The sequence below is a fragment of the Hippoglossus hippoglossus genome, chromosome 23 (genome assembly GCF_009819705.1).
Source record: "Hippoglossus hippoglossus isolate fHipHip1 chromosome 23, fHipHip1.pri, whole genome shotgun sequence".
NCBI lineage: Eukaryota > Metazoa > Chordata > Actinopteri > Pleuronectiformes > Pleuronectidae > Hippoglossus > Hippoglossus hippoglossus.
The window spans coordinates 12,487,159-12,509,384 of record NC_047173.1 but is presented as its reverse complement, the minus strand read 5'-3'; the positions used below and the strand labels follow the sequence as shown (position 1 = coordinate 12,509,384).

General features: G+C 45.8%; 1 protein-coding gene across 1 annotated transcript in view; it reads right to left on the bottom strand.

The window, feature by feature from the left end:
• The window catches only part of sema3aa (sema domain, immunoglobulin domain (Ig), short basic domain, secreted, (semaphorin) 3Aa), a 30,863-nt gene extending 11,686 nt beyond the window's left edge, over positions 1–19,177 (bottom strand). Inside the window, exons 1-3 of the mRNA XM_034578498.1 lie at positions 18,515–19,177; positions 5,299–5,459; positions 3,393–3,455 (exon numbers count right to left, since the gene is read on the bottom strand). Of these exons, the coding sequence (XP_034434389.1) occupies positions 3,393–3,455; positions 5,299–5,459; positions 18,515–18,620 (330 nt within the window). The 5' untranslated portion in view covers positions 18,621–19,177. The remainder of the gene's footprint in view (positions 1–3,392; positions 3,456–5,298; positions 5,460–18,514) is intronic.
• Positions 19,178–22,226: the final 3,049 nt, after the last annotated feature.

The window sequence follows — 22,226 nt, the reverse complement described above, 5'->3', positions numbered from 1 at the left end:
GTGTGCAATACCTGCCTCGCAAAGCACATGAACCTTTTGGGAATTCTACAAAAGGGACTTGTGTGAGCAGTAGCCCCCGCGCTGCCAATTCACTCCTTCATATCATAAAGTTTAAATAGGGTTTTACCCCTTATGAAAATAAAGCGGACACCTATCGTAAAAAAAAGATGTGATTCGACTGAAACCGGAGACAAATAGAAAGCAGGGAATAACGGTGAATAGAGAAAAGCTTTGTTGGAATTTAAAGCAGGGACTTTCCACTTGGTTTTGGAAAAGGAAAAAAGAAAAGAACAACTGTATGAAACCGAGTCTCATTCGAGGAAATCCCACCTGTAAGTCGAATCAGCAAATCCACCTCAGATCTTTAATGATCCATATGTTTCAATTTACCGCGGGTATTTGGGTTGGCTCTGCGGGCGCATGCTGACAATCCCAGTGGTGTGAGACTGTTTATTAGAGCGCTAATCAAGGAGATTGGTTGGTGTAGGAGGCTTATTAGCGGCCTTGAGGAGTTGATTTGGGCACATGTGTTTAAGAGATTAGGTCGTGGTTTGCCCAATTATAAATACATATTGAATATCCACCCAACAAACAAGTACTTGTGTTTGTTTGGGGATTTGGAAAAGCAACACATACACACATCAAATCAAATGCTGACTGCCAAATAATTCTTTCCTCCCTTCAACAACTGTATCTCCTCCAGCCTCTGAGCAGTACAGACGCTTCAGATGATTTGATGATGTCCCTCATGAGACATAAATGGATACGAGGCTCCAGGTTGCAGTTATGACATTTTCCAGTGCAATACAAAATTGACTTTTTCCCGAAAAAACGGAATTTCCTGCTATTATTCAAAGAGGTAGAAACAATTGGGTTTTTGAGCCTACTGTTTTTTCCTCCGCAGTAACATGCTCATAATCGACATTTTGGGAAATGCACTTTGTAGCCGAGAGTGAAAATGGAAACCACTGAACAGCTGTGTCCCAATTCAGGGGCTGCGTCCTGTGGAGGCTGCAGTTGAAGACCGATTGTATCCCTTCTCCAAGGCTTCTTCAAATGTGGGTGACGAAAGAAGGATCCATCGGGTGGAAATTTAGAAAGTTGCTGCACCTTGCCAACAAAATTGTCCTGATTTTGTGTCGATGTCAATTAACTAGCTCTTATCTTTTCGTTGGGTAGGGTTAGGGTTTCATTGCCTTTTGAGAGAGCTAAGTCAGCCTTTGTGCTAAGCTAAGCTAACTGACTGCTGGTGTTAGCTTCCTATTTACCGCGCAGACCGAAAAATTGCTCACAATCTTCTCATCATATTGTCGTCAAGAAAGTGAATAAGCCTAATTTCATCCAAATGTCAATTCAGGTATGTTGGACTACATGTAATATGCGGTTTCAGCGTGTTAGCAGTTTCTAACTGGGCTGAACTGCAGGATTTAATACGTCTCATGTGTGCACCTTCATCAACAACCCACAGTCTCACACACTCAGTTTGCACACTTCAGCCACACTGTTATTGCTGATTTCACAGAGGAAGACTAAAACTCTCGTGGCTAACCTCAGCCCTGTCCATGTGTCTAGAAGACTGTGTCAACCTAACGACTCTACCCTCTGTTTTCCCTACTGTTGAACAGCGGGAGCAAACGTCCCCCCCCCCCCCCCCCCCCCCACACATCATTCTCACGCCCTTATTATATGCATTTCACACAAGCTCCTATAACCCCCCCCCCCCCGAACCCAGCCACCCCTCACCCTCCGACGTCAGGTCTGTTTAGGATTTTACACGGCTCTCAATAAGTTGGACTCATTAGCTATGTGGGAGGTAGGTTGCACCTAAACACTGACAGACGTTACTTATTCAAGTCACTCAAACGCAGCAGCTCGATCTTGGCCTCAGGTGAAAAATAGCTTCCCCGATCACAAACCATGTCATTATGTAAAAAAACCACAACAGCCGCAGAGGATAAATGAGTCATTATTGGATAAAGTTAATGCCTCTCTTTGGGCTCTTTCACGATGACTTTCCATGGGAGAAATGGGCGGACGGATTTGTGTGTGGTTTGTCGACATTTGGATGAGTTGAGTGAATTTTGAGATTATGCTGAGGTCTCTAATTGAATATGGAAAAAATTCTGTGGAAATGTAGGATAACTGCTAATTTCCCCTTCAGCGTCTGTAATAGCTGGACGAATAATCGGCAATGACATCAGGCAGTTCTGCGAAAACTGTGAAGCCACACTTCAGTATCCGAACGCTTTGTTCGCCGAAACGCAACAACCTGGGCCAAGTTACAGACTCATCCTGCCAAGGAGAATGATACAGCCATCAGGCATTTTGGAGAGGAGGGGGCAGCTGTTACATTTGTTCTGCGGCTGTAAAGTGTGGTTTGGACAAATGCATCAATTTGGGAGCTCTGAATGCTTTAGTAATGTCCCAATCAAGGCCTCCCGTGCTGCACTCCATCTCTGCTCTCACCGCCTCATTTTCAAGGGTAAACATTTTCACAGCACGCAAATACCTCATCACTGGGTTTTTGTGTGATTTTGTGCTGCCAGCGCACACTATTTTTCCACCGTGCGAGGCAGCGGAGGTGTAGTGTTCCTCGTGTGGCCTCGACTCAGTGTTTGTGTGTGTGTGTGTGGAACCGAAAAAGCCGCTGGTGAGTTTGGACCCCAGTGGAACCTCTGTGATTTGAAAAAGCACAGTGTAATTCTGGGTAATCCTTAAAACCTGCAGCCGCTGCACTCGAGACTCATCCAGCCATGAAATTAAGATCAGATACTACACGGAGAGGGCCTTTCCAAACAGCGACACAGAGATAACACGCACTAACACCGTCCTGCACACAAACAAAGCTGGTGGCACATAGTATGTGTTCAGCAAATTTGTGCTGAATTGCACATGTGAGCTAATAAACTGTGCCAGATAAAGAGAGCTCAAACACTATGCTCCCACATACATGTATATATATATATAAATAAATATATATATATACTGTATATATAAATATATATATATATACTGTATATATATATATATATACTTCCAATATTACACTGTACATCACAGAGGCGAATAACCTCTGGGGTATTGCGTCATTGTCCTGGTGCCATTGAGACTCTGCGTACACTTCAGTGTGATCGAACATCTGTGCTACAGTGTGTGTTCAGTTCTGTGGGGGATGGTCCACAGAGAGTACAGTGTGCTAGAGGTGACATGAGACATGGCTACTATCACTTTTATCTGAGCTCATTTCCCACCTCTCTGCAGTGCTATGGTAATTCTACGGCTGGTGGATCCAGACGGTTACTTCTATCGTGTGCTGTTGCCAAAACTCAAATTCCAGAGAAATTTAATGGAAGCGCAGAAATCATGATGCGAAATCACGAGTGGAGACTTACCACATAGTCTTTCCCTGCCCACTTGCATTCATCCCTCTTGGAGGGGGTGGCAGGCCATGCAATCTGTGCAAAAACGAGAAGAAGACAAAGTCACACTATGCTGGAGGTGGAGAGGAGCTTTACACGTTGTCTCATGATGCAGGGAGGCAGTGAGTCAAGCAGTGAATCAGAAGGAAACCGGTTTGTTTGAATTCCAGGAGAATGACTTTTCATTTGTCATGTTTTACTCACTTCTTTATTTTAGGTCAGTGATTCATGTACATTTGATAAATATTCAAAGGCGTTTCTACAATATAATGACAGACTGCATCAAAGTGGAGAAGAAACAGAGTCTGTGTGGCAGGAAAACAACAATGAGAGACAAACAGAGTTAAAAAAGTACCATGAGTCAAACATGTAATATGCAGGAACTCTACCCTTCGTGTTTCACTTGCCTTGTCGATATAGACGTTTTATATGGCTTAAATATGGGTTCTGGATCAAATTATGGGATTTAAATAGTTTAACTCTTTTCTACAGTTCAGATCGCGAGCATATGGTTGCACTTTTCACTTCAAATATGAAAAGAAAACAGGCTTTTAATATTTTCTTTTGGAAATGATTGGACTCATTTTGTACGTTGTTCTTTCCTTAGGGTGAATCCATCTATAGCCCAAAGGGCCTTATATTACACCCAGCGCAAAGTGGCGCCAAGCTTGATGCAATTGTCTTAGTGAGCTTCAGCCCGTCCTACGCCCACATTGTTTCAATAGCAAATGTACTTGCATCTGCGTGTTGGTCTTAAACTGAGGTGTGGTCAAACTAATTCTTGGCGCATCACTATTTTGAGGCAGCAATTTGCGTAATTGTTTAACGAGAACCTGAAGTTAATGTCGCAGAATCTCCTTATTTCAAAGACACATTGTAATAGGCGTCACATAGGCAGGTGCACAAAACACTTTGACTTTGTCCATGACCAGATCTGTTCTTGCGTAGTACCTGGCAAATCAGCAAGTATAAAAGAGATCCATAATTAGAGAAGAGATTAAGTAAATCTCTTTTGAACCATGCGAATGGCACTGCAACTATTTAATCTGCCATTGAACCAGCAAAAGTGGATTTGAAAACACCCTGAATGGCACTTCCTGCGCTTTGATCTTTAAAATAAAGGCTCCGTGGTCACAGGAGTTATAAACACATGGAGCATATGAGTGTGCATGAATGAGTCAGGGAATGGTTGTATACCAAAAACATGGATGGGGTCGAGGCCCCTTTTTTTGTTGGAAGCCGCACAGATGTGAAAAGTCAATGAAAAAGTATGCATGTGCGTGTATGTGCATTATTATGTCCACACAATACACACACACACACATACACACACATTCCTCACTCTGCTCTGAAACTTTAACTCCTCTGTAGATCAGCTGAGTTTTCTTCTCCTGGGAAGCTGCGTTGCAAATTTCAGGGTAATTACATTAGATTTGCTTAATCACTGCTTTTTGGCCTTTATCTCCTAATGATGCAAGGATCAGAACAAAAGAGCGAAAAAGAGAAAGAGGAAAAAAAAACCACACATCCGAGCCAAGGGCAAAAAGAATGCAGAGACACACTCTGCCTCTCTGCATTGACTATGTATTTTTCAGCACTTTAATTCCCCTGCTCAGCTCTCTGCAGCCTGCAGGCAAAGTCTGTCAGTTTTGTGTGTCAATGATAGCTGCTCGAATCAGATAAAAAGACCGTTAACCTAGTCCAGGTGGAGTAATGGAATTACGGACGGCCCCTGTCTGGACCAAGACAGACAGGGGGAGGGGCTGAGGGGAGGGGAAGGAAGAGATGGAGTAATGGACTCCAGAGGGAGAGGAGAAGAGAGGAGGGAGGAGAGAGGAAAAGTGTAACCAGAACAACGTTGCGGACGCTGGAGTCCTACCTGCTTGTGGTCTCTGTTGATGTTGACGAGGTCGAAGGAGAAGATGTGGTCCTCAGCTCCGACCAGCAGTCGCCCTCGCTCCTCGTCCAATAGGAAAGTGTCGTAGCTCGAGCTGTTGGACAAGCCGTTGTAGGTAATGAGGTTACTGGACTCTAACATCTCTGAAAAAGAAAGAAAAGAGAGAGTTGTTGAAAGATGGATGTAAGGAAATGGATTGAAAAGATAGAAATGTTGGAGAAAAAAACATTTATTCAGTACAAAACACCGCAGCTCTTCTAAAGAAATGATTTCGTAAACCGAAGCTGTGGAGAAATTGCAAATAACTGACTCAAATAAAATTTACCTTCAAGATAAAATATAGTATTAAATCATAATTCCTCTCGACTGTACGTCTCTTGTTCCAGAGGTTTTAAATCTTTTTGCATAAAAAAAAAATCAACAATCAATTATGTATTTGCAGAATAACTAAATTTGTCTTTGATTCAAAGGAAAAGTCCGCCCCTCTCCGATCATGGCGCCCACGTGGTATGAAATGTGACCTTTTCTCATGCTTCTGTAATTGCCTTTTTCACACACACTTGCACACACTTACACACGGACACACATCAGTCAGGTATAGCGTGAGACATTTAAAGTAAACACAGCACGTCCCAGTCAGGGACACGGTTCAGGCCTGTTCAGCCGTGTGATTGGTTGAATAATTCATACGGAGTCAGGGCGAGGGGAGACACCGTGTGCATGTGTGCGGCGTGTGACTGTAGACGGGTTATTGTGTAAATTCAAATTAAAGGGGGGCTACAAAGTCCTGGAATATACATTAAAACTCAATGTAGAAACCAGAACTTCACCTGTGGGCTGAAGTCGAGCCAGAGCGCTGACAAGTCAGTTATAACGTTAAATCCCCGAAGAGGAGTTTCATCAACTCCGAAGAGCGGGCTTTACTGAGCGTTAGTGTTACATTAACAAAGAACAACACTCCCTTCCTGAGAGCAAGTTAACCCAGGATTACACATCCTGTTAATGTAACACAATGTGTAATCCTGGTGTTTCACGCGCTACAGCACAAGATATTCAATGTATATTCACAGATATACGTTCTTAAGTGACCGCAGGTTGTAACAGCGTAGCCAGAAAAAGGCGATTGAAGAATTTAATTTTGTACATCAGGCAATCAAATTAAATTGAATGATTTTGGATTGAATTATAATTTTTATTATTATCATTAGCACATGACTGGATGTAAAGACACTTTATTAGGTGCCTTTCCTTCACATCATCTAATTAATGGATATTACCATAGCGGAGAGCCCAAGTTGAGCAAATGCAGGAAATAAATCGATATCAGTAAATTAAATAGCATCTTCCGCAGCGAAGCTATGCGGTACATCAACTGGCAGGGCGCCGGTTACAGTGCAGGCTGATTTAAAATGAAATAATTATCATAGCAGTAGTAATATTTGATTTGCAGTTCAATAAAAAATAAATTGAATTAATCCATTAAACATGTGCCCCTGGTTGTTCTGCTGGACACAAAACATGTGCTCTGGATTTCCCCCGCAGGTAAAGTCCTCCGATACATCAGCCTCAGTCTATCATACGACATCATCCATCATCATCAGTGTCAACACAGCGTGGACACATGCATGGCTCACAATATAGAGACCACACAAACATACACACACGTGCACACCCACACGCACACACACACACACTGAGAGGAGCGTGCAGTCCAGCGGATTGCGATCTCCCTGCTCTCCCCACAGAGCCGTGATTGACGGGCTGCTATAGGAGCCATCTGCGCCCACTCGCAGCGCGTAAGACCTTGGACATCTGTGTCTACATAAAAGAAGGGACTGATGGGAGGGGGAGACAGAGGAAGAGGTTTGTCAGCCATTCCTGTGGAACCAGTACGTGTGGGGTGGAGGAGGACCAGCGAGAGGGGCGTGGCCGTCACCTAATAAAGACGGTCGCAGCTCATCTGCGTCACTTGGATTCTGGTTTGAGGCAAAGTTTGAGGCTTTGGAAATCAAGTGGGTGGGAGCGGGCATGAATGGGAGTCTGTGAACGTGTGTGAGGATTTGTACAGTACCACAGATGGATTGAGTGTGTGTGTGTGTGTGTGTGGGGGGGGGGGGTTTCAGTGTGTGTAGGTATCTTTTTTTCTGCACTGGCCATTCCATGCAAACCAGCATCCTGGCATTCACATTCACACACACACTCACTGTGCCACAAAGGAGAAAGTGCTGCAGTGCTCAGATGACATGAAATCAAACACTGAAGTTAAAAGGTGTCCTTAGAGAAATGTCGGCAGCCAATCAGAACGTCCCTTTTTCTCAGTTCACCAATCAGACATCAGAATGCAGGATGTCAGCAAATGTGAGTTTTTTTTTTTGAAGTTGCAACTATGAAGTAATGGAAAAAAAAGAAGGATTTGGTAGAAAGTCAAGTTAGAAAAAAACTAAATTGGAATGAAATGGAAAAATAAATAGTTTTAGGCGCTTGACAGATCAGAAAAATGAAAAAATGGAAAACAATGGCAGATATTGAGGCACAGAGGCCAAACAGTCAACAGCAAATGAACGGATCTTATCCCTGTTTCCATTTAGGAGAGATTCTTCCCAGCTCCTCTTTCTTTACTGCCATGTTGGCTCAACATGTGACGACCCATATCAACTGAGAGCGAGACTCTGGAGCCGAGTCCAGGAGCCAGGAATGCGCTCCAAAAATGGCAGCGTCCGAGGATCGTCGTGAAAAGGTTTTCCCCCCAGATGGGCCAAAAAGCAGAAAAACACTCACGCATATTTCAACACGTGGTGATCTCCGACAAAGACAAGGTTGCCTCCGCACACGAAAAAACACACACACACACACACACACACACACACACACACACACACACACACACACACACACACACACACACAAAGAGGCTTTATCCGAGCTGGGATCTTCTGTGGTTTGGAGAATTGGAGGAACTGGGGCGTGAGCACCTAAGGACCTCCAACCTAAACACAGACACGCTCGTTTGGAAGCAGGAGCACAGCAACACGGGGAGCGTTCAGCACAGCTCATACAAAATATAGTAACCAGGAAAAGGACAAGCACGCACACACACGCACACACGCACACACGCACACACACACACACACACACACACACACACACACAGTGAACATATAGAACATGCACACACATGCATACACGCACTCGCACAGACACAAAACAGGTTCTGCATGAACTCACTGTGCTCTACTTTTAAAATGCAAACACCGAACACACCCTTAAACTGACGTGCATATATTATTGTGACCTAAATGTTTACACCACATCAATTCTCTAAACACACACACACACACACACACCACACACACACTAACACACACACACACACACTCTCTCTTTTCTTCCCAGACAAAGTTGTAGTCTGGGAGGATGTTGAGTATTTCTGCTTATGCAGCATGAACTAGTTGAACAGTGAGCGCTTCCATCTCTAACACACACACTATGGCCCCAGACCCCCCAATACACACACACACGTGCACACACACACATGGACATATGTAGCACACACCCCCCTCACCACCCACAGTCTGCTTACACTAGCCACTGGAACACAGAGACATTTAAACACACATATATGCTTGTGTGTGTGTGTGTGTGTGTGTGTGTGTGTGTGTGTGTGTGTGTGTGTGTGTACGAATTCCAGCCCCTACACACACTACACACACTACACACACTACACACACTTCATTCGGTTCGGTCTGCGCTGCCCACCTCCATCCCACTTTCTCTTGTTACACACATCCTCTGTCTGCTCTTTTTCACTCACACGTCCTGTCTTACACACATTAAACGTACAGGAACGGTGGCCTATGCAAACACACACACACACACACACACGAATGCAAATGTGCAGACGCACCTGAGTACATACAAGATTTTGCGCAATCAGTGTTGACCCAGTTTTCATGCAACTCTTAACATATGATGATTGAAAGAAGCATCCTGAAGTATGATTATCTATACTTTCTACAATGCACACACACACACACACACACACACACACACACACACACTGTATGGCCCTTGAAACTGGCAAATAAAAAAAAAAAATGATTCATTCAAATAAATCATCATCCGTCCCACTGTCATCCTCCATTATGGAAAATAACCTGGCTCTTGTCTTAAAAATCCCCAGGAAACAAAAAAACTATATTCAAAATTCAAGTGCAATTGTCTGTGGAGTGCTCTTCACTCCCCCATTCTCCAAACAGGCAGGCGTTTTAGACGCCTACATGCCACGCAATAGCGGAATAATGAGAGCGAATGAAAGAAAGGCGACAGGGCATTAAATTATGTTTATCTGTGTGTGTGTGTGTGTGTGTGTGAGTGAGTGTGTTTGAGTGACACGAAACATAAAAGCCTGACGGAGAAAAACACTTGACTGAGATTCAACAGATGGTTCCATTAAAATCATGCAACATTTCTAAGTGTTTCTCTTGTTCGTACATGCAGTGAAAGCTCAACAAGGCCAGAGTTGTTTTCAATATGCAAAAGAAAAAGGAGTTTGAATGACACGTTGTTCAGTTCCTGCTCATTGACATTGTTCTTTTTTCCTCCCCGCAGCTGGCAGAAGGGGCGAGACTCAGCTCCAATAGGTGTGTTACTGAAGGACGACTCCGTAGACAGGCAGGGAAAGTTTGAAGAGAAAATAGCGTCTCGAAAAAAAGGAAACTGGCGTGGAGAATTACACGTTTATCTTTCAAATGCGAGGCCGAGCTTCAGAAACGCAAAGACACGCAGTGCTGTAATATCTCCGGTGGTTTGGCTTGGCACGTCAGTCTCTGCCTCCTGAAAGCTTTCTTTTTTCTCCGTGTGTGGTGCGGTGTGTGTGTGTGTGTGTGCGCACGTTCTGCTGCTCTCGTGATGGCCTTGGCCACAAAACACAGGTGTCGGGGGGGGAGAGAGGAAGAAAAAAAAAAACCCTGGCTGCCGCCCCTTGGAAATTTGCTGAGAGCTTTGCTTAACAAAGTGCTCAAATTTTATCCTGAGCTCAAGGATATCATCCACACAGGCCTCAAAAGTTCACCTCCCCTCCCTCTTCTCTCTCGCTGTCTAAGCACAGGAGCAGGTGTGGGTTGGTTTCCATGGTGATCCTCTGTATAATACAACCTGGGCCGTCGGATTTGTCATTCAGGTGGAGCTGAGTGACTGCGCCGTCAGGAAATGTGCTTCCTCGCGCACCGTGAACTGTACGATTAAAATAAGGTTCTTTTGTGCGATTTAAATCCCAAAGAACGGAGTGTGTGAACACGTGTGTGTGGATTGATTAATCATTACAACCACGCATATCTCTGCATATGAATGTGCAGAATCTGGAGAGCAAGAGAACGAGAACACATTGAATAAAATGCATCGGCTATCGGCTTTTTAATAAATCTGCTTTCAAATGCAGATAGCTGTTAATAGAGATTAGCCAAAATGTCACCAGGACCCCAAAAAAACGACGTAAAGTATCACAGTTTGTGTTTTCTGCAAAGAAACGTCGACTCGTGTGATAAAAGAATATCGTTGGACTATAAACAGTGTATGGCGAACGGAAGATGGGAGTGTTTGCCCGAATATTTACCGTCTACACCGGCCCCAAATAATTTGTCGTTAGATGATATCCGATGGGTTAGGGGTTAGGGGTTAGGGATGGCAACCACGCTAAATGGGTCGTTTAAGATGTTAGCTACCGCAGGAGGAACTAGAATGGCACTCAGGTGAGCGTATTCCGCCGCCAAGACCCAACAGTCCCCTTAAATTCAATCAAGCTGAACCACTTTTATTCCCTGGGAAATTGGGGACAATGTATCCCTTTGTCCGGATCTGCACCAACATGCATCGGCTCTTTTTCTTGGCTCATGTCCCATCCTTCTACCAAGCTTTGTGGAAATCCCTTCAGTAGTTGTTGTGTAATCCTGGTCACAAACAAACAAACCGACCAAAAAACAGACATGGTCAAAAACATCCCCTCCTTGGCTGAGGCAAGTGTTTTCCTTGATTCCCCTTCGGCAAAAACACAGTTCCACTCAAAATAGTTCAAAACTTTTCTATTTTGCAACCAAACGTGACTCATAGCCGTAAATCATAGTCAGTATCGTGTGCTACGGGACGTTTTGACACCAAACTCTGTCCCCGTGACATCGACTCAGAGTAAGTTCAACCGTCGGATACAGTAGGCATCAGAGGGACTAACAAGGTAAAAGCGGCCGCATCCCAAACCGCGCAGAATCTATAAGAGTCGCCTAAGTATGTGTTGAATTTCACCGCGCAGCACCATTCATCTCTCTCAACCCAAATGCTAGACTTCCTCGTCACCGCACAGCATTCCTGCTCTTCCCCCGGGGGAGAGAGAGAGAGAGACAGAGAGAGAGAGAGAGAGAGAGAGAGAGAGAGAGAGAGAGAGAGAGAGAGAGAGAGAGAGAGAGATGCAGAAAACAAGAGCAAAGTTTTTACAAGAGGAGCTGACGGGAGAAGAAAAGCCGAGAAAGCAAAAGAGAATAATAGAGACAAAGAACTAGAAAGTCCGGATAATGACAGTAAAGTGAAACAGAAACATGAGAGAATGAATAAAATAAAAAAAAAAGCAGACATACAAGAAAAGTGGTCCAAGATGGAACCATTTCATTAGTGTGTGTCTCCTCCCGTCATTGGACGGCTGGACCACAGAGAGCGGTTTTCCACCAGCGCTGCGACCACAGACGGCTCGAGGCCTGGCCATGTGCACCGCAGAGAGCCCGCTCACACACCACTAAGTGCTCACAGTACAACCAGGCTGCTCGGTCGCTCTGGTTTACATAAATTTTTTAGGAAAACAAACAGACACACATACACTCGCTTTTTTTGCATGCGAGCACAGCCACCGGTTCAAACTCCTCCGTGAGTGTGTGTGTGTGTTTGCAAATCAGGGAAATCACTCGTCGGCGAAGCTGTGCAGCGAGCGGGAGGCAGCCTGTGCTATCGTGAGGCAGTTTGATGGATGGATGTGAAGAGGAACCAGGCTGTGGTTAGCGTGGTCATGTCTGGAGCCACTGCCTGTTAGTGCAGCCTGTCAGCCGAACGGTGCAGCCGAATGTCAGCTCTGCCATTTTATTAGAAATTAATGAGGCAGGGCTACAGATCTGGATGTGTCCCAGGCAAACTGTGACAGCGGCGACGACAGAGACACCGGAACATGGATCGCCGTGTGCACAGATGCATGCCAGTTAGAGCAATTGTTGAACAAAACGAGGGGCTGGTGTTATAAATGAACAGTGTCTGCATTTTCTGGAAACGCCTTTCAACACTGGAAAATAATAATCAATAAAATCCCCATGTGCCGCAATTTCATAACGTCAGGATTTTTCTCATTTCTTAATGTGGCGATGTGAAATATGAAATGAGAGGGTTTTCAAAACCTTCCTCATTATATCTCGAGCTGCTGGTGTTATTTATGACGGGGAAATAACAAGTCCATGAGAAAGGAAGAAAAGAAACTGCATGACTTTTAAATCACTGAGATTTTAAGGGCCTGGCATTTAAAGTTGACCTTAAAAAGTGACGTTGGGAACAATGAGAGCGGTCGATTCGGATTAAAACCCACTAGGAGTGTCTATAATAAATACAAAATTACTGTGCATCCATCATTTCTCCCTCTGGATCTGAACGTCTTTTCTGTTTGTCTGCCGCTTTCCCCCGTCCTTTGTCTGTCGTCCCTCCGTCTTTCTGCAGAGATGTCCCCCTCATTTGTAACTCGACTCTGTTCGGATTGAACGGTGCGGCCCTCTCTCGCTCTCTCTCCCTCCGTCTGACTGACGAGACTTAGCAGGTGGCGGGACCCATTCATACCCCGGCTTCAGCAGTCTGCACCGCGCTGTAACCCAAACCCGTCTCCCAAACACAGATGCAAAGACACTGGATATTTTTCTCGAACCCCCCCCCCCTGTGTGCATGTCCATACAACGCTTATGTACACACACGGACAAAAAAATGCACAACCAACGTACACGATTTGCTGTGCGCACACACGTTAATCTTTGAGCAAACACACACACGGCGCTGACGCTATCTCCGAATGTGGCCTGCGAGCGCACATCCAGGTTTTTGATTTTTTCTGGGGGATGATCATTTCCGCTTAAATTGAATTCTCTAAAGCGAGTAGACGAGTAATAACACAGCTATTTTGCGAGAGAACATTTTACGACGGCTTGGGAACATTTCATAACACGCCAATGAAGAGAGTAAAACAAAGACACATGCAAAGGAGAGGCCGGTGAACTCAGAAGTTCTACCTGCCAGTTTTCAACATGGGGGAATGATAACACACTTACATCACTCCTCCTGCATTCCTGTGTTGGTTTAAATCATGCACGATAAGATACAATGCCACGATAACACTCGCTTTAGTATGCAAGTGTGAAACTGCAACAAAAACAAGTGACAGGTTTTCTCGGGGACGTGATGAATGGCTTTTTGTTTTGCAAGCGTCGGTTGTGTCATTGCACAATTATCTGTGGGGCAACGAGCGTCAGCGCGGATACACACTCATTATGGCATCTCTCAACTTGTGGACGAGGGGCGGTGGGGGCTCCAAACACTGCGGTCAGGTATATGTGAGTCAGTGCGAGGATATGCAGCTTGTTTCGGATGTAGCATACGGGCAGAGTTGAAAAGCAAGCCACTGCGAAACATTGGTTTGTAGTATTGGAATGTGGGGGCGAAGATGAGGGCAGTTCAGTGTGTGCGTGTGTGTGTGTGTGTCCGAAGAGAGTTGAAAAAAAAGGATGTGAATCAACTGAGCTGCAATCAAACACACACACACACACACACACACAGCCTACTTGAAGATTGTACTTAGGGTCTGCGGTGGGGGAGAGAGAGGGATTGAGCCGCAGGAGAGGAAGGACGAAGAGGGTGAGAGGGAGAGAGGGAGGCAGACATCTCCAAAGTTGGCGCGTTGGGCAAACACCTTATAATTATCTGCATCCGCTCTGTCAGCCTCAGCCCACAGAATGGACAGATACGACGGAGAGAGAGAGAGAGGGAGAGAGAGAGAGACGCGGGGAGCGATGCTGCTCAATCACATATAAAATAATGAATAGACAAAACACGCTGATAAACCCGGCACACATGCAAACACCCACAAACACACATATACACACACATGCTTATTCTTCCCCCCCCTGGCAGGCAGGCAGGCACGCCCACACACACACACACACGGACACGCTCTCACAGACGCGCTTATTACGGGGGCCGAGTCCAGACTGCGTCGAGTGCGGTTCCACACCGAGTGTCTATTTTGAAGGGTTTGCGAGCCAATTTCAGATTTCCCCTCATGTCTTTCTCAGCAGCGCTCCATCTTCCTCGCTCGGTTCCACCCAGCGAGCCGGCGTGGGGGCGGCCTGCGACGGCGTTAAGAGGTCATGCAGTGTATAGGCGCCGTAATTACCCAGAGCCGAGGGTAATTATCAGGTTGTCTGACGAGGCCTTTCGGTTTTTAAAGCGCCGCTCCCTGGCGGGGTTTTTTTTCTGGGATCACAATGGGGTCAAGATTTTTTTAGCATAATCTGCCGCCGTATTGTGTTTGGAATCTCTGGGTGCTGCACGTGCACTGATTGACCTTCAGGGGTCAGTGTTCCTCCTGATGGCTGTGGGAGGTATGTGTTCAGGTATGCATTGATCCATGGGAGAGTGTCATTGTTCTGTGGTGACATACGGAGGCTGTGCCGCTGCAGAATTTAATAGTTGCTATGTTTTAAAGCCCTTAAATCTAATTTCATGTTTTCGATATTGACAATGAAGCTTTGCAGGATGTTCAAGGTGATGTTGACTCACGTTTTGTGGCACATGCATCATGTCAACATCTGCAAAACGTTCACAGAGGATTTTAACTTGGACTAGAGTTTCGCCTCGACTCCCCGTGCGAAGGCGAGGGAGGTTAGAGCTACTTTGGCGTTAAGAAGAGGAGAAAATAATTAACTCCTGTGATCATTCTTCTGTCCCCGTCAAGTCAGATCCTTTCTGCCGAATGTCTAACTGACCCAACTGGGAAATCATTTACTCCGCACTTGCTGCACCAGCTGTCCCCCAGGGAGGTCATTTTATCTACCTGCCTCCATTTCTCAGACGTCCTCGCGCTCAAACTGCTCACTCCGCACTTTGCTCCGTCCTTTTTCTGGGGGGGGAGCGAATCAGTCACTTTTGTCTGACTGAATCTGTCCCCGGAGGCGTATCATCGGCGCTCATTTGAGAATGATTTTCACGGGGACCTCGCTCGCACGCTCTCGGGTGTATATTTCATGGACTCAAATCGCGGGGCCCTGCTCGTCCTGGGCCTCGCTCTCTCTTTCCGTCTGTGATCGTCCCAGTCGAGGGGCCGGGCCCACTCTTGTGCTCGCCGCATGTTTGACCGTCCCTCCCAGGAGGATTCCTCCTCATTGTTTATTTGAATTAATTACTATGCCGGCTTCGCGGGCGGAGAGGGGATGAGTGACACTTCACTTAACGACCAGCCTCCCTCCCTTCTGCGTCGCCTACTGTACGTCTGCCAGCTTTTCCTTCATTAAAAGCAAATCCCCTCCCCTCCGCCATCACTTCCACCGTCCTCCCCTTCCTCCCTCTCCATCCGCCCCGGTGTGGGCGTTAACTGAGAAGCGTCCCCTGACAGGCATCAAGAGAGCCATCAAACACCTGTGGGGCGAGCGCAGGCACTGGCGAGCGGTGGCACACAAAGACGGCGGCACACGATACACCCTCATGCCTTTGCACACACACACACACACACACACACACACACACACACACACACACACACACACACACACACACACACACCAGTGCAAGCCAACAGCAGTTTGCAATCACACGTAATTGTAGAAACACCGATTCAACGGCACAATAAAAGATACCATTTTGTGAGCTCATGCGTTTGTGCTCGGGCACAAGTGCAAAACCAGGTGTCTAATTATATGAGCGCACAGCAGACCTGACACTTTCCTCTTTCTCTTATTTTTTTTGTGTCTCGCTAAAACACACACAAATTCACACAACGAGACACCACTTACAGTCTAAGAGGAGGAAATCACAAGAGAGGGTGTTGAGTCCTCACACCAAGATGTGGCAAGAACATTCACACACACACACACACACACACACACACACACACACACACACACACACACACACACACACAAACACACAAACACACATGTATGCATAAACAGCAAAGCTAAGATGCACTTCTCGTAAAAATCATTGTCCATCTATTACCACAGGCTGCAGGGGCTGTGGTTTGATGCTGCTCATCCATCACTCGGCACAGTCAGTCAATACACACTTTGATGACATATCTCTTGTCTTGTACGGTTGCCTGCAACATGCTCACTTGTCAGACCGAATAGCGGAGAGAGGATCCCAAAAAACAGGGGCACGCAGGAGGGGAGCGATATTCACATTCTTTAAACAGATGGCTGTGCAAAGAAGGGATGACATTTTCCCATCAGGCTCGGGTTTGCGCGAGCTGACACGATGGAGCCCCGGGGATATATGACGTGAGTGCAGGTAAGTTCAGCCGTGATTCTTTCCAGATTCATTACGCTCGCATGGTGAATACATGTCATCGCCCTTTTGAAAAAAAAATCCATCACTGTGTGACGGCATCAAAACCAGGACACAACAGAAAAGTGTGTTCAATGTCAAGGCACAAGCTTTTATACTTTAGATGTGGGACACAGACCATTTGGAAGTTGAAAAGGGTGATAAAGGAAAATATACTATCCCCAAATTACAACTTGCGCTCCGCGTAGAGAATAAAGCATGTCATATAGCAGGCCTCTAAACATAAGTTATACCGAGCGTCTCTGCTAAAGATAGAAAATGAATTCGAGTGACAAACATCGCATTCACCCAAATTTGATTTTCCCCTCGACATGGACTGAAATTATCGGAGGAACCAAACCTCGGGGTGGAGGTCAACGCACACGAGGGGACGCACTCGTGTTTTCAACTGCGAAATGATGTCAAATCGGCCCGTTCATAAATTCTCACAGGGCGATGCTTTATGGGGGTAAACGGGACTAAAATAAAGAATCAAGAGACCACACTCCCAGCTCTATACTTTTGGTCATGTTTCAGGACAAAGAACCACAATAGCCTCCCTCACTGACATCAAAAAAAATTTAAAAAAAACGTCCCAAAATATGCCAAAAATGTTGACAGTTATTTCTAGCTGAGATGAAAAGTCTGCTATTACAAAGAGCCTGATTTAGTGTAGGGTGTGAGAGAGAAGAGACGAGATGGAGAGAGAAGGAGAGAGGGAGGCGGAGGAGAGGAAGAGCCGGCGCTCCGCAGTCTCCCCTCAAAATAACACAGAAGGAGAGGGAATAACATGTTTGCTGTGTACGTCAAAAACGCACACGTGCACGGCAGAAAAAAGACACATTAAACTCTCCCTCTCCTTCTCCGAACGATGCATGCGGCTGCAGATAGATGATTTATTGCATGCGCGTTAAATCAACATGCGTAAGTATTTTTCCATTTAAAAGAAGAAGAAGAAGAAAAAAAAAAACTCTACAACTGTTGGATCCATTTACAGTCCGGTAATGAGAAGTTGGGAAAACCTGCATGCACGGCCCCTTAAAGAAAATGCCCCGTGTCACGACCCAAGCTTGAGTTTTTTGGGACAGAAGCCATTAAAACAGAGGCTCCAATGCCTTTTCAGAGCACTTAACAGGGGCTGTACAGTACCAGCACAAGGGGACAGCACAAGGGGAAAATTGGTACAGGGGCCAATATATACATTGAGCTCCAGGCCAGAGCCCTTCCTCTGCATATGGAACCAATCGGACCATTTTGCTAGGGGAGAATAGTCAGTTTTTTGAGGGACAGGCAGAGGAAGGAGTGAGTTAATGTGAGGAAGGGAATGTGCAGGAGGTTGAGCTGGATGCTGTGCGCTGACCAAGAAGGAGAAAAGAGTAGAGTGAGACAACACACAGTGGCAGAAATAGACTCACAGAAATAGAGGAGGAAAAAAAAAAAGGGATACTCAACATGAGAAGAATGGATGAAAAGAAGAGCATGAAAGAGCAGCCACGGGCAAGAGGAATAGACCAAGCAGGGTAGTTTGTGTTAAAAGGCAGTACACAGTGTATCCTGGAGTCGGGGGGGGGGGGGGCGGAGAGAGGGGGCTTACCCTTGTATGACAGCTTTAGCCTGGGTACGTTGTGCTTGGGCTCAACTCCTCTCCCCGGCTGCACCGCCCCGCACAGCAGCACTACAATCCCAAACAGGTAATCCATGGTGCTGGAGTGCTGCCGGACGGCCTCCGGACCAGGGGGGCACTCGCACCCCGAGTTCCCCCGAGATGAGTGGCTCCTGCTGGGGGGGGGGGGGGGGGTGAGGGGGGTCCGCCGAGTCCCGGAGAGTCCCTCTGACAGAGGAAGGTTCCAGGGGAGGTGGAGGTGGGGAGGAGAAGAGGAGAGGAGAGGGGGGGAAAAAATCCTGGATGGGCTCCCCAGCTCAGAGGGCTCAATGTGGGGGGACTTCTGTGGTGTGAAGTGGGTGGAGGGGTGCCGCTCACATGGCTCCCCTGTGCGAGTGGAGGTCCGAGATATATAGTCCCCCTTGGCTTATCTGTCCTCCCCCAGGTGAAGGCTTCAGGCAGGCTTGAATGAGGTGATAGGCAGAGTGGAGGTAAATCAGATCACTTATCCACAACAGTGAAGCTGTCCTTCCTTCCTTCCTTCCTTCCTTTCTTTCTTTCTTTCTTTTTCCACAGAGAATTTATTTTATCTCTGTCTTTCTGGCTTCTTCTCCTCAGAGCAGACACTCACAGCAAACCCTCTAATCCTTGTGTGCGGCTCCACTAGACTGCCAGAGAGAGAGAGAGCTACACCATCCACAGGAAGAGAGGGGAGGGGAGGGTGAGCAGCTGAGAGAGAGAGAGAGAGAGAGAGAGAGAGAGAGAGAGAGAGAGAGAGAGAGAATGGGAGTGCTGGTGAGAAAGAGAGATAGATAGAGGAGGGGGCGACTTGAGAGCAGCGATGAAGCCAGTTGTAGATATGAAGCACAGCGGATGGTTGGGTTTTTATACTCTCATCTCTTCGTTCGTCACTCTTTCCTTTTTTGATAGTCATCAATTCTGCATTTCCTGTAGATTCTTGTATCTTTTACAAAAAAAAAAAAAACCAACCTTTTTCCTCTCCTTTAATCAAGTCCTCTACCGTTCTGTCTCTTTCTCTTCTTCTGCTCAGGCAGGGTTGCATCTCTGTGACACTGTGATTTTTAAAAAGCCCAAAACAAAGTGTCTTTAGCGTCAGAGCCAGAGAGGACAAGTCGACCTGTCGTTCTTTTGTCGCTCTGTTTGTGGCTTCCTCCACTTTTCCACCGTCAGGTCGATGTGTGACGTGACTAATTGAGGTGAATTTGTGATCTTTGATGCTGTAATTTAACGGACTTGAGTTGACTTTTGTTCCCGAAACTCTAATTTGTCTGTGGCTGTGTGCACTCTAAACTTGACCACTATTTTTGTGTCTTGTTAATGATTAGTGATTGTTATTTGTGTGTTTGTTTGTAAGAAAGATTACGTGGTAACAGGAACATCTCACCACATGGTCCATGTCGTAGCTGTTCTGGAGCTTCTGGCTCTTTTCGTAGAGTTTCCTCAGTTTTCTGTAGATGTTAAAACTCCCTGAATGAATTTGATTTTAAGAGACAGCTCCTGAACAAACGCCTGGTTAGTTTTTTAATTGTCCTCAGTATTTTTGACAGGCAGAGACAGAACTTTGGAGGAGGCCTATGAAACGTCTTTTTCATCGTGTAACAGACGCTTTATATGTTACAGCTGTATCAGCACGACGTCCCTGCTTATTTACATCGAGATAATATCCAGAAATCGACCCTTTTCATTATTAAAAGTTATATCAGTGCAGGCGCGAAGCAGTCAACACTTCAGCTCTTTAAAATTTCAGGATCTTTGTGTTAAACATTGGAATTGAACTGCCAGGGCTGAAGGAAAACAGTCGCGGCCCTGGGAAATGTTGAGAGAAATAAATCAAACCCAGGCCCGACAGAACAACAGTGTCTAATTTCTATAATAGCCATATCATGTACAGACTCCAACAAATTCGATTATACGCAAGATTACTTTAAAAAAGTCTCTTTATTGGTAAAGAAAGGGCTTTCGTAATCATTTCCAACAAGTTTTCTTTGGTTCCGAATATTTATTTATGTTTTCGTACAGGGAGCTCTGAGTGATATTGTTCATAAATTACAGGTCAGAATGTTCCCACAGAGAGTATTGATTTAAAACGTGGTGTTTTTGACAAATCCGCATGGAGCCTGCCGGTGTGAGGCCGACACATGCTGTTAGTTAACCTGTGTAGTCTGAGACGGATCCTGTCTCTGGTAAAGTCATTCACATCAGCGAGGCAGGTCAACACACACACACGCACACACACACACACACACACACACACAGACACACACTCCTCTCAACCCCTGCTGGCCCCTGCAGGTGTTTGTGTGTGTGTGAGAGTGTGTGAGTGGGCACCTCCTGCTTCCTCTCGGGGGGGGGGCACATAGCAATGGCGAGGTGATAAAAGCTTTGATAAACAGGAGTGCCGATGTGTCAACTCACACACCTTAACGCACTAGAAAAGAAAAACACGGGGAGAAGTGACGCAGCGACGAACGTGATGAGTGCGTGTGTTGTATTATATAAGGGTACCCTCCCCCCCCCCCCACACACACACACAACGACCACCACACTCCCAGCATTCCTAGCGGTGCTTTTGTTTTGTTGCCCGCGTCGTAAAACCTATCTGGCATTTTGTGCAGCGTAACGTGTTTTTGGTATCTTAATTAATTTCTGGATAAAGCATGAGACGAAGTTATGCGAGCTAAAGCATGTGGGGCTAATTACAGTTTATTACGACTTGGATCTTAATCTTCCGATTGGTAAAAAATAAAATTGCCTGGAGTTAGCTGCTGGGAACACAGTGTCACTGCAGAAAAATGTAGAAAGACCCCTGTTGAACCCCGTGGTTAGGCCCAAGTTATCTGGAAGAGAAAAATAGAGCAAACAATAAAATTGCAATCCATATAATAGTCTCTTATAAATATCAATCACAGTTTACAGAGCAATTTTCTTCAGCTTTGATCGACTGTACTTATCGTAGTTTTCCCTGTGTAATGAGGGAGTGTTGCTTTCAGTTTTACCCCCAAAATAAAATGCTTTAGATGATCTGGCTGACTGGTTGACTTGTTTACAACCTGAACGTCTAAGTACTCACATTTCCTGCGTCATCAAACCTCTCTTAGCAAATGTCAGAGAGTTCACAGATCTCAGCAACTAACTTGTTGAGTGCAATAATATATTATGGACAGGAGTAATGGAAATAAAGCCCACGTTGTATGGTTTGTTTATGAGTTCCACTTAGTGGATTTAGATTAAAAAGGGTTTATTATTTTGTGTTTACAGTACAGGCTTGTGAAACTGGCTGATGTGTGTGTGTGTGTTTGTGTTTGTGTTTGTGTGTGTGTGTGTGTGTGTGTGTGTGTATCCCACGTCTTCCATTGTGTCCTCTATCCTACAACTGTGGCGTCCACATCCTCGTAACTCATCGGCTCTTTAGTTTAAACACCCTTTTTAGATGTTTACCCAAAACAAAAATATGTGCTGACAGACACGTGAAAGTGCCCTCGTCTTTCACTCAGACCACTTCATCCTCGGCCTCTTTTCCTCCGCCGCGATTTGACCCCTTCCTCCCATCCATCTGCATTAACCAAACTAATAGCAGCCTGGCTAGCTGCATCGATCTCCAGCGGCGGAGTGGGATGTGCTGGAACACGCCTTTATGGCTTGCCCTTTAGGGAGTGCAGCAACAGTCCGACCTATCCTCGCC